The 12,346-nt window shown below is 69.2% G+C and overlaps 2 protein-coding genes across 2 annotated transcripts; both read right to left on the bottom strand.

Annotated features, from left to right (window-relative positions):
• Positions 1-3,644, bottom strand: LOC143174004 (coiled-coil and C2 domain-containing protein 1A-like; the record flags this gene model as incomplete). The annotated part of the gene is given in 7 exon segments (XM_076364115.1): positions 1-24; positions 907-1,044; positions 1,594-1,659; positions 1,802-1,911; positions 2,138-2,270; positions 2,843-2,920; positions 3,578-3,644. Coding segments are annotated over 6 exon segments (525 nt in total), but the record flags the coding sequence as incomplete, so codon positions are not given.
• Positions 3,645-8,190: 4,546 nt separating this feature from the next.
• LOC143174005 (nanos homolog 3-like) lies at positions 8,191-9,128 on the bottom strand. The gene is made up of 2 exons (XM_076364117.1): positions 8,580-9,128; positions 8,191-8,218 (listed from the first exon to the last, which is right to left on the bottom strand). Exon 1 carries the CDS (start codon positions 9,089-9,091, stop codon positions 8,612-8,614), a length of 480 nt encoding a protein of 159 aa, XP_076220232.1. The 5' UTR covers positions 9,092-9,128; the 3' UTR covers positions 8,191-8,218; positions 8,580-8,611.
• Between the last annotated feature and the right edge of the window lie 3,218 nt (positions 9,129-12,346).

The following is a 12,346-nucleotide window of genomic DNA, read 5'->3' as shown; positions in this document are numbered from 1 at the left end:
GGAGGCCAGCATGTTCTCCAGCGTCTGGAAGGAACGCGCAACGGGGGTGAAACTCCGCTGCCGCTCCCACAGTCCTCTACCTCCGCCAAAAGAGAAACCTCGGAGCCTGCCGGGACGGCAGCGAAGCCGCCGGAGGTGGGAAAACCCAGCGTCTGCCTAAAAACAGCGCCCGGACTTGGGCTGGAGGTTGGGGGTTTCTCACCGACTGGGGATCCAGCCCCAAACTCTACAAGCTCTTTATTTCCCCCCCCCCCCAAAAAAAAAAACCCTCTTGGGCCGCCGCCGCCGCCTCCCCCGACTCGCTCTGACCACGCGGCCGACAAAATCCAAGGGGAAGGGCGAGCTCTGCCGCCGACAAGGCGGCGCTGCCCTCGAGCTCTCCTCAGGGAGCCTCGCGGGCCCCCCCCAAAAAAACCGCTCTTAACGGCGAGAGGTCGCCCGCTCCCGCGCCTTCACCGAACCCAGCGCAGGAGGTTCGAGTCAGCCGCCAAGGCGACGCGTGACCCCGCTTCGGGGGCCGGGGAGGGCTCTGCGCCAAAACGGGGGCGCAGGGAGGACCCGAGCGCGGCAGAAGGGGCGTAACCAAGGCGGGAAATGGCCAGGAGGGGAAAAATACCGCTCGAAACTTAAAAAAAAAACCAACCCAATAATATCCTAAAGCCTATTCAAAGGGTTTTAAACGCCCCCAATTAGGCCCGAATTAGGACGACCTGATTTTCCAAGAACTCCGAGTAATTCCTGCGGGGCGCCGGCCGGGCTGACGGCCGTGGGGAGAGGCCGGAGCTCGGCCGCAGGCGCCAAACCCCCGAGCTCGGAAACGCCGTCCGGGCTCAGCCGGCAACTCGAGACCGAACGGTTTCACTTAATTAAAGGTTCAAGGAAACCGAGGGGGCGACTTCGGCTCACCTTGAGGCCCCTCTCGTAGCGCCGCACCCTGGAGCCGTCCCCGGCCTGCCTGGCGTTGGCGATGGCCGTCCGGTACATGCCCGCCCGCTCCGCCAGCGTGGACTCGACGTCGCTGGGCTCCGGAGGCGACTCCGGCACCTGCAGCCGCCCCCGAGGAGAAGCGCTCGGATCCACCCAGCCGAGAGCCGGGCTCTCCCCCCCCCCCCCCCCGCCGCCGATATCCGCTCGGATCGGGGGCTCGGAGCAGAGCCGGGCGCCGAGCCACCGGCTCTGGCTCACACCAGGGCTGGCGCGGCCGCCCTTCCCGATCTGCTCCGCGATTTTACAGCCTCTGCGGGCTCAAGGAGCAGCGGGAGCGCCCCGACAGCCGCTAATAAAGAGGGATCGCCCGAGAGCGGCTGAAAAGGGGATTGCCGGAGGCCTGTTTCTCACAGATTCCGACAATTTTGCTAAATCCTGTCTCCGCACCGGCGTTTTCCAACGCTGCCCGCTACCGAGGACGAGGCAGAGGGAGCCCGGCTCCTCCCCCCGACCCCCAGGGAAGTCGCCTGCCTCTCTGGGGAGCAGGTCCGTGGGACGGAGCCCAGGTTTCCTCGTCAGGGAAACGAACGAAAACGAGACGAAAGGCTAAAAAGGGCCGGATCCGGCACCGGCGCGGCAGAAGCGGAGCCGAAAGACGTGTCGTACCTTGGCGGGAGGCGCCGGCGCGTCCGCGCTCCCTTCCCCTTTGCCCAGCACCTCCTGCAGCTCGGCCTGCGAAGCGCCGGGAGTTTCGTCAGCGACGATCCGGGGCGGAAAAGCCCTTTTTTGGGACAAGGCGATCCCGAGGAGCGAAGCCCCGGGGACGGAGGCGCAGAGCCCAAGAGCTCCCCCGAGGGCTCAAACCCCTTCTCACCATGAGATCGTCCTCCAGCTCCTCGTCGTCGTCCCCCTCCTCCTCCTCCTCGTCCGGGTCCTTCATGCAGAGGGCAGCCATCCTCTCAATCGCCTCCATCGGCAAAGGGGCTGGGGGAGCAGAGGCGGCACGAGGGTTTTTCTGGGGCCACGTACCCGTTTTCTCAATGGTTTAAGCCCACGTGCGGGGGACTCCGGCCCGGGGGACGAGGGGTGGAGAGGGGAGGGGAGCAGAAACAACCCAACAGGAGCCGCTTCCTACACGGCGCGTAATTAATTATCCCAGAAATCGACGGGGGACGAGCCCCCCCCCCCACCCCGGGGCGGCAGCACTCACTTTTCCCCTCGGGCTTCTCTCCCGGCGCAGCTCCGCCTCCCACCAGCGCCAGCAGCTCGGCCTCCAGCTCGGCGGCGTCCCCGGCGTCGTCCCCCGCCGTCCCCTCCGGAGAGAGGTCCACCAGCAAACCCATCTGCGGGGAGGGACAGCCCCGAGGGCGCGACGCTAACGAACCAGCGCCTCGTTAGGGCGAGGGGATTTCCCCCCCCCCCCCCAGGGATCCAGCTGAGGGAAGGAGGGGATCGAGGCGGATCCTCGGGGGGGGGGGGGGGGTGGAAGCCGGCGTGCCCCGTGGTTCGGGACTGAGCCCACGGCGCCCCGAGTGACGCCGCCACGGCGACCCGCAAGGCAACGAAGCGAATAAAAGCGCGTAAGGTAATTAAACTAATTAAAGCACTTAAACAGAGACGACAGGCAGCACAGATACACCCAGCTCAGCGACACGAACCCCGCAACGGGAACAGCCGGCGCCGCCGCCGCCAGCAGCGCCCGTTTAACCGAAGCACGGCCCGCCGCCGCCGCCAACGTCCCCGCGCGGGGACGGCCCTGCCCGCGAGGGCTCCGGCTTCCCTCTGCCTGCCGAAGGGCTGTTATGGCGTCGACCTTTCCCTCCGGCGTGGGCTGGGGGGGGGACGACGACGACACACCCAGCGTCCCGAGAGCGCCGGGGCTCGGCACGTGCCGGGGCGGGGAAGCGGGCCGTACCTGCCTGGCGATGGCGGCGCCGCGGCCCGGCGGCAGCCTCCTGGCTTTGCTCATGTCTCCGTCCCTCACCGGGCCGAGCTGGGGGGGGGGGGGGGGGGGGGGGGGGGAGAGCGCTGCGTTAGGGTGCGGGGCCACAGCTCCCTCCAGAGAGCCCGGACAGAGCCCCCCCACCCCCCCTCCCAGCCGCCCTCAGCTTTCTGCGACCCCTACTGAGGCCCCCCCCCCCGTTTTCCAATAGTTTCTTGGCCCGACAGCCCCCTCCCTCACCACAGCCCCCTCCCTGAGCAGCCCGCGGCGCTGCCCCCCCCCCCCCCCGAGCCCTGACCCTTCCTCCAGAGGATTCCCCCCCAGCCCCCCCCCCCCCGGCCCTCTCCTTACCGCCTCCCCCCACAAGACCCGTTCGTTCCCCCCCCCCCGCCCCAGCCCAGCCCCCCGCAAGGCCCCGTTCCCTCCCCCCCCCCCCAGCCCAGCCCCCCGCAAGGCCCCGTTCCCCCCCAGCCCAGCCCCCCGCAAGGCCCCGTTCCCCCCCACGGCCCCCCCGCAAGGCCTCAGCCCTCCCAACCCCCACCCCCAGCCCGACCCCCGCCCCGAAATGACCCCTAGCACCCTCCCCTCCCCTCCCGGCTCCCTCCCGGCTCCCCCCCGTGCCCCCCGACCCCCGACCCCCCCCCCCCCCCCGACCCCCGGTACCGGGGCCCTTCCCGCTGCCGGCGCCCTCCGTCCACACACACTCACTTCCTGCTCCGCCCGCCGCTGTCAACAACACGCCGCGCTTTACGGCGCCGACGTCGCAAAAGCCGCCGCCGCCGCCGCGTTTCGCTTGACGGCGCCCGGGGAAGACTACTACAACTCCCAGCGGGCCCCGCGCCGCGCACGCGCACGGGAGGGTGTGGGGGGGGGGAGCTGAGGAAAAGGCGGGAAAAGCGTGAGGTGATGGGGGGGAGGATGGCGCCTCCCCTGGGGAGCCCGACGCGGGTCGGGGGCTGGAAATGGGTGAAATTCCACGGTTTTCACCTCAGAACTGGAGGGTTGGGTTCCTCGCATCTGCGGCCACGGTCCCGGGGGGGGGCGGGGGCGGTGCTGGGCCCCGGGGCTGGCTCTGTGGGGCGGGGGGGGGGGGGCAGGCGAGACCCTCGGTGAGGGGGGGGGAGGCAAATGGCTGCCGGCTCTGGCGAGGCACAAGGGCAGGTTCAGCCCTGAGGGCAAAACGCCCCTGGAGGAGGCAACGAGAAGCTGCTCGTCGAGCGCCGTTCTCTTCTCCCCACTCAGGCGAGCGGCGGGATGGGCAAACGGAAGGACGAGCAGCCGCCAGGTAACGGCAGGAGGCCCCGGCGGCGGCGAGGGGCCGGGGCGGCGAGGGGCCGGCATCCCCTTCCCCTCCCCGTAAGGCAGCGGCCGCCAAGGAGCCCAACCAACCTGCCCCGTATTTCCACGTCTCGCTCCTTATATTCAGCTGGTAACAAGCACCCCTAAAACCGCCCGGGCTCTTCATGATGACAAACCCGCTAAACTGCAAAAAACGCCCCGATCTGTCAGCAAAAATGACACCCAGCGTTTACCTTTTCCGCACCTCTTCCATCAAATCCCCTCCGACCGCGCTGCGCCTTCGGGGTTTAGGGCTGCTCGCTACGAGACGCCTCCGTGCCACGCGCTGCCTGGGTGGCTTCCCCAAACGTCCCCTCGTCTCGCTACAAGTATGCGGAAAATACGGGTTATTACGGGGATAAAACACAAAAACAAGCGACTTTCCGCCGGCGGTGGGGGAGGGAGGGAGCAGCACCCACGGAGCTGCGGCCGAGCCCCTTGTGCCGCAAACCCCATTTCTTGGCGTTTCGGAGGAGAAGGGGCGGGCGCGGTGGAGCCGACACCTCGCAAAAAGCCCTAAAAGCGAATTTTTTTCCCCCCTCTCAGTTCAATCATTAGAGGCCGGGGGGGGGGGGGTGGTGGTTCGTAGGATTTAGTAACAAAAAATAACACAAAACCTCTGCAAAGGTTGTTCTCCCGTTTGACACGGGGCCGCGTCCCTCTTACCCCAAAGGCTGATGTCTGAGGATTGTATTTTTCCCTTTAAAAGGAGGAGACGGCAAATGCCACGTTCCCAAAACTAAACGAAGTCTTCGGGAAGATTCGGAAGCGATGGGAGACGACGGCTTAGATGTGGCCGGACCGGCTCAGACCGGTGATGCCAACGGAAAACCAAACTCTCGGGGACAGATGACCCGCGGCAGCACCGCGACCAACGCGCCGAGGAGGTAACGGGGACGGGGGTTTGTGAGTGAACCAGGCTTTGTGCGGTGACTTACCCGCGATCGCCTCACCGCTCGCTGAACGCGTTTTATTGTTTTTTAACAGCGCAAACGGCGACGGAGAGGCGGCTGCGCCGGAGCAAAGCCGGGCGGGGGAGCACGTCCCCGGCCCCTTACCGCAGGTACGCCTGTCCTGGGCTCCAGGCAAGCCCGCCTCGCTCGGCGAGCTCCCGGGTATCGCCGAAACGCTCGGGTGCTGAGAAACTCCCTTCACGGCACGGCCGGAGCCTCCTCTGCGGCGCTGCTTTTCCTCCGTTGGCAAACTCAGCCTTCGGTATTTACACCGAAGGGAGGAGGAAAAAATTCCGGAGATTGGGATTTTTTTAACACAGGGGTGATGCCGGCACCTTGTTATTTCAGGAAGGGAGAGAGACGGGCATCGGTGTACGCGGCAAGTCGCCGGAGGCAGCTGCCCCGGCAGCAGCCTCGCAGCCGGAGTCACCCCAACGGGCAAATTCGGTGGTGGACGAGACAGAAGAGGATCGGCCGGTGGCGACCACGGAGCGGCACAGAAGCGCTGGTGAAGAGCTGGGCGCCGAAACCCCAACTCCCTGCGGAACGGGCAATATCGGTGACAGTCCCGAGCGTGGCTCCGCTGCGCCAGCGCGAGGGGAGGGGGCTGCCGGCGGAGAGGTCGCTCCCCCTGCGGATACTCCAGGCCAGAGCACCGGCAGCTGCCCGCCGGCGGAGCTGCCTGACCCCCACCGTGAAGAGGGAGTTAACCGCAGTGAGCCGGGCGAGCGCCAAGGTGACGCCGACCAAAGCCGGGAGCTGCCGCGCGCGCCTGTTGTAAACGCCGAAGAAAACGAATCCGGCGCCGTATCCAAGAGGGCGGCTGGAGGAGAGCACCGGGAAAATGTGAGCGGGGAACGACCACGGGCGACCGGTACCAACAACGCGGTGAAGAACGCAGCCAAATCCTGGTGCAGCCCAGCCGGCGGCATCGTCCCCGGGGAGGTTTCGGGGGTCTGCGCCCCGTCTGCGGAGGGAGGCACCACCGAACCGGAGAGCGCGGGCGCTGCCGGCACCACCGGTCTGGTGAGCCAGCCCCAGGGCGGGAACGCTTCCCTGCGGAAAACATCGGGAGAAGCCGACGTGGGCCGGGAAGAGGCCGGAGGGGGAGAAGCCCCCTCTCCCGAAACCAGCTCGGCGCCGGATCCGGCCATCCCGGCTGGCGGGAATCCCGCAGGCGAGAGGGAAGGCGAAGGTCTCGCGGAGGAACGGGGCGCGGAGGCGAGACGCGGCGCGGAGCAGGCGGACATTGTGCCGAGGACGGACGCGCAGCCCCCGGCTCGCTCCGGCGACCTCCCGCGCGGCAGAGGAATCACAGAGAGCACGCCTGCTGTTACGGCGACGCCGGGGCCGGCTCCCACGGGCACCGCACAACCCCCTGCCGCAGGCGCCGGTTCAGATGTCGGCGCAGACCCCCAGGATGAGACCCCTTTGGCCGGGGAGCGGCTCTCCCCGCAGCCAGGGCTGCAGGGCGTCCTGGAAGGGATCAGCCTCACGCTCCCGCCGCAGCAGGTAAATCCACAGCAGTTGCCACGTTAACGCCGCACAAACCCTCCAAAACGCCCCAAACGCCGCACAAACCCCCCCAAAATGCCCGAAACAACCTGAAAGGGGGAGAAAACCAACTACCTTCGGGAGAGCGGGTTGGAGTCGGGCTCCCTGGTCACGGCTTAATTGTCGCATGAACTTCTCCCCGCAGCCGTTCCCTCCCGCCGCCCGGCGCAACTCTGCGGTGCCCGGGCGCGAGCTGCGTGCCGCAGCGGGACGGAGCCGCGCCGAAGAGGCGCCGCCGCCGTTCGCCGAGGGGAACGGCCCAGACCAGCCGCAGCCCAGGTAGGGAGACCGCCGGGTCCGATACGCTCCCGCCATCTTAGAGAGGTGGGATGGCGACAGACCCTCCCGCGAGGGATAAAACCCTTAATTTTGAGTAAAAACGTCCTGATTCGGTGAGTAGAAACACCCTCATTTTCCCTCCTCCCCGCCGCGGTCAGGGGCGAGGAGCCGGAGGGGCTGGGCCCGCCCGCCCGCCCGGAGGACGCGACCGACGTCGTCTGCGGCCTGATCCTGGAGCTCTCCAACCTCAAGTAAGAGCCGCCTCGCGCCGGCCGCCAAATCCGCACCCTTTTCCCTGGGATTGGGGGGTTCCGTGCCGAGGAGGGGGGGGGGAGGCCGAGGGAGGGCAAGCGCCGCGCCGGAGACGCGGGGCTTGTCAAAAACGGGGCCGCATTCCGCCCGTGGTGCGGCGCAAGGGTCCGCGGGTGACGCGGGCGCCCACCTGCTGCCCACACCCCCACCCCACACCCCCCCACCTCCAGCCGCCTGGCGATGAGCGCCCGCCGGGGCCTGGAGGCGCTGAGGAGGCCGAAACCGCGGCGGAGCAGGCGGCCGGGGACCGGGACGGTCCCCCCGTGCGCCGGGAGGAGGTGGAAGGAGACGTAGGGCCGGGTCGGAGCCGGATCCAGCCCCCGGCACGGCTTAACTCTTTATTAACGTAAAACAGCGTTTCGACAGATAACCAGAAACCCGGGTATAAATAAAACACCTTCCTTACGCGTAACACGTGGAATAACGTTTAAAGAACAAACTGCCACCGCGGGCGAGCTGCCAACGCCGGCTCGGACCGCGAGGAGCTGCCGCGCGAGCGCTCGGCGACAGCCGGAGCGCCGGCACCCTTCCCGCCACGGGACCGTCCCGGGCGGTCGGTCAGGAACCGGCGCTGCCCTCGGGCACCCGCCGGGATGAATGAAAACCAACAAACCAACCCAAAACTCAGAACCAAACCCAACCGCGAACGCCCCCGGCGCGGGGGTGCTGGTAAAACCGCCCCTTTCCAGGGTTTTCGCTGGTGTCTCGACACGGCTTCTGCCAGCGGCGACCACCAAAACCGCTGCCGGGACAACGCCGCCTGGCTCGACCAGCTGGGGAGAGGAACCGGGGAGACTGGTCTCGGTGGAAAACGCCGTCCCGGCCCTTCCCCGGCGTTTCGTCCTCGGAGGAGCTTGGAGCCGGCGGCTTCCCAGGGGCAACGCAGCAGCCGGAGGCAAAGCGGAGCGACCCCCTGGAAGAGAAGCCGGGAGAGAGGGGAGAGCACCGCGTGCACCGGGGCGCGCGCCGCCCGCCGCCTGCCCCCCTCCCTTAATTTGCTTGAGTTCCCGACGAGCTCCCCGGAATCCCGTTCTCGGCTAAATTAAAGGCTCGGATCGCGGCTTCGGAGCGAGGCTTCGCCGAGGAAGCGGCTTTGGGTGGCAGCCTCTGGCAACGCCGGCCGGCTCAGTGCCCCAGAGAGCGAGAGCGCGGCGACACCGGAGCCGAGTTTCCTCGCGGCCTGTCCTCACCTTGCGCCGGGAAGCGAAAAACCCCACTTCCAGCCCGTTTTGGAGGCCGCGAGATCAGCAGTTAGCGTAAAAACAAGCCGGTACCTGCGGGGGCTGAGGGGTCCGTCCGCGCTCGGCTACTTCTCGGTGGCGCCCGCCGCGGCGCGGCCGCCCGCCGCCCGCTTGCCGGATGAGTTGCGCGCCGAGCGGCTGTAGACGGAGGTGTAGCCGCGGCGGGTGAGGGGGCAGAAGCGCTTGGTGTGCGCCCGGTCCTGCGTGGCCCCGCACTGCGGGCAGACGTAGCTGCGCAGGACGGGGCACTGCACCCGGCCCCCCGCGTCCCGCAGGCTGTGCCCGCTGTAGACGTGCTTCGCCTCCCCGTTGTGCTTGCAGAAGGCGCAGAGGGATTTGCCGGGGGACGCCGACGACGCCTCTGGCGCGCCGGCCGATGCCGACGACGCCGACGACGCTTCGCCTTCGCCGGCCTCGCTGCGCTCCTGCGGCAGCGCGGCCAGCACGGCGGCCAGCCCCAGGTAGTCCCTCCACATGTCGAACGCGGGGCCGTGCTCCATCCTCCGCCGCTGCCCGGCGCGTTTTGGGGCAGGACGCGGCTCCATGTGCCGTGTGCTTCCCCGGAGGAGCCGGGAAGGGCCAATCGTCGCCGCCCGGGGCCGGCTCCCTCCCCCGGCAGCCACCCGGAGCCGGCACGTCTGCCCGGCGGGGTGGGGGTGTCTGCGCCTCTTCCCCTCTCCTGGTACAAGGGGGTCGCTCCTGAACCCCCCGGCAGCACCGCGGCCCCCCCCCAACGCCGGCATTTAAACCCCCTTTCGCCGGCAGCGTCCACCCCGGTGCGGCACTGGCCGGCATCCCCCTCCCCACTGCCACCTCGGTGCCAAACCCGGCCAGGTTCAGGGTTTCGGCCCCGCGGGGACCCTCTGCCAGCTTCTCCCCCCCCCCGTCCGGCACGACCCCAACCGCACCGGGCACCTTCCCCGACACCCGCAGCCCAACACCGCCCGTCTCGGCCAGAAACGCCTTTTTTGTGGGTAAAAGCGGGGTTTTAAACCACGTCAAGCCCCGCAGCGCGTCCATGGGACGCCCAAAACCCCCCGTCACGGGGAGAGCTCCCGGAGCCTGAGCTAAAGCTGGGGCTGGCGCAGCCCCCGGGGGGGGGCTCTGCCCGTCCCCGCCCTCACCTCCGCCCTGGGGGCTGAAACCGCCCGGAATCGGGCAAATCACCCGCTAACGGGCGGCAGAATCACCCCCTGGGACACACAAAGCCCCCAACCGCCCCCAGGAGCGCCGGGGGCGTCCCCGCAGGCGGCGGGCGGGCGGACGGGCCCGCCGAGCCCCGCAGCTCCTGCTTTTTAGAGAAAAAAAAGGGGGTTTTGGCCCCTCGCAGCGAGTTTCCCCCCAGCACCGCGACCCGCCGGCGGCGGTGGGTGTCGAGCGTGAATTTCGGTCCTCGGGGATGCGGCAGCGCTCGCCCGCCCCCGCGGCACCTCGCAGGGACGCCCCGTCCGCTCCCCGCGCCGAAATCCGGTCGGTTTGGGAAATGAGGCCCTCTGCCCGCGCCGTTCCGGAGCGGAGCTTCCCGGCAAGGACCTTCACGGGACGGGAACCGCCGGGACGACGCCATGGTGTCACCGAGCCGGCCGGGCGGCGCTGGCAAAGCGGCGGCGGCAGCGACTCTCCCGGCCGCTCCGGCGGGCCACGGGGCACACGCAACGGTCGATGGTTTCACCTCAGCCACAAAACTCACCGACAGCGTTGAATGTTCTCCGGAGCCTCCCCCCGTCAAGCTCCCCGGCGGCGGCGGCACCCGCCAGAAGGGATTCACGCTCTTCCTCCCGGTTATCCCCAGCGCCCGGCGGCAGGGTTTATCGGCGGCAGGGTTTATCGGCAGCAGGCGTGCGGCGAGGATCCGGCAGCCGCCGCCGGCCTCGGCCCCAACCCGCTCTCCCCGCCGTCACAGTGCCCTCACCCCCGGCGCGGTGAAGTACCTGCCGGGTCCCCCCGGCACGTGGTGGCACCGCAGCATCCGCTCCGGCGGCGTCCCCGCGCCAGCGTGACGCGGCCACGAGGGACGGAGCTGCCGGGACGGGAGCGAGCGCCAGCGAAAGAGGCCGGAATCACCCCAAAACCACGGCGGGTTTCACCTGCGCAGCCACGGCCGAACCCACCGAGCGCCGGGGCGGGGGGGGGGGGGGCCATCATTTATTCATCACGAACCAGAGCCACAGCACGCCGTCGGCGTCACCGCCCGGCCAGAACCCCAAAACCTCGGGGACGGGGTGACCGCACTGGGAGAATAACAGAAACGGGGTTTTTTCCCCCCAAAACAGGAGCCGCGCCCCTCCCGGCCCCGCCAAAGGGGCTTCGCAGCCCGGCACTGCCCGTCTGCCCCATCCCAGGGCCAAGCCGCTGCCGGTGCCGGCAGGCGGGAGCTCGGTGAGCGGCCGGGGTCGTGCTGCGCCGGCGCCGGCCATGCCTCCCATTGGCTCGCAGTGACGTCAGGGGCGAAGTCGCGCCGCGAGCGGCCGCGGGGCCCCGCGAAGGAAGGAAAAAAGAACGGGGGAAAGAAGAAAGAAAAGAGGAAAAAAAAAAAAAAAGTCCTGGAAAGGCAAAGAACGGGCACTTTGTGCGCCCGGCGCAGCGCCGGCCGCGCTCCCTCCCCGCCGAGGGCACCGGCGGCTCCACCGACGCCGGGGAATCCCGGAGCCCGACACGGCGGGGCGGGGAAAATGAAGGCGTTTAAGCCAAAAAAACAAACCAGTTGGCGAGCGAAGCCCGGCGCGTTCCCAGGGCCGTGGCGCCGAGCCAGGGCAGCAGCCGGGCCGCCCCGGCGTCTCCCGCGCCAAATTCCTTGCCGCCGGGAAGCGGGAAAAGCCCGGCCGAGGCCGCGGCTCCTGTTGCTGCCCAGCCGGGAGGGGGCGGCCCCGGGGGGGCAGCGTTTGGGTGAAAAAACATGCTGTTTTCCGTTCGGCGCCTCTCGCTCCGGAGCGGCCGGCCGCTCTTCGCCGCCGGTTCGGGGCTCCGCGTTCGGCACCTGCCCGGTTTAGGGGTTTAAAAAAAAAAAAGGGGGGGGGGGGGGTAAAGGGAAAAAAGCAATAACCGGGTCAGAGGCGCGTGGGGCGGGCGCCGTGCCGGGGATTCACCGCGCTGCCGCCGCCGCCGCCGCCCGCTCCCGCCTTATCTCAGGGCGGTTATTTATAGGCAGAGCCACGCGCCGGCCCCGCTCCCGCTCTTCCACCGCGCGGCCGGCTCGGAAACCGGTCCCCGATTCCCCCAGGTTTTACCCCAAAAAAAAAAAAAAGGGCCTTTTCCCCCGGGAGCCGCAGCCCCGCTCCCGTCCCCCGTCCCGTCGTCCCCCCCCCCCCAAAGCGCCCGGGAGCGGGGACGAGCCCCTTGGCGGGGGCCGGGGGGGGGGGGGGGGGGGGACGGCTCCCGGCATCGACCGAAAAGCGCTAAATTCAGCCCAGACCGCGCGGGACCGGCGGTTTTTGGTAACACCCACCTTTCCCTCCAGACCCCGCCCGGGCGGGGCGCGGCGCTGGCGGCGGCGACGAGGCCGAAGGCCGCTGCCGGTGGCGAGGGGCCGGGGGGGGGGGTGGGGGGGCTGCGGGCGACGCCGCCGGGACCCCCATCCGTCGGGCGTCGGCGGGGGGGGGGGGGGGGGCGCCCCTAAACTCCCCCCCCCCCCCAAATTGGCGGGAAGCGGGTCGGGGTGTGAAGGAGAGGCGGGAGGGCGCCGCCGCCCTGCGGGACACCGGGGGGGGGACGGGGACGACGACACCCAAAATCACACACACCCCCCCCCGCGCCGCCCTGACCGGGGGGGACCCGGGGGGGGGACCCGGGGGGGGACCCGG

Source organism: Aptenodytes patagonicus, unplaced genomic scaffold (assembly GCF_965638725.1).
Source record: "Aptenodytes patagonicus unplaced genomic scaffold, bAptPat1.pri.cur scaffold_602, whole genome shotgun sequence".
NCBI lineage: Eukaryota > Metazoa > Chordata > Aves > Sphenisciformes > Spheniscidae > Aptenodytes > Aptenodytes patagonicus.
The sequence above is the reverse complement of the archived record's forward strand: the minus strand, read 5'-3'. Positions and strand labels throughout refer to the sequence as shown.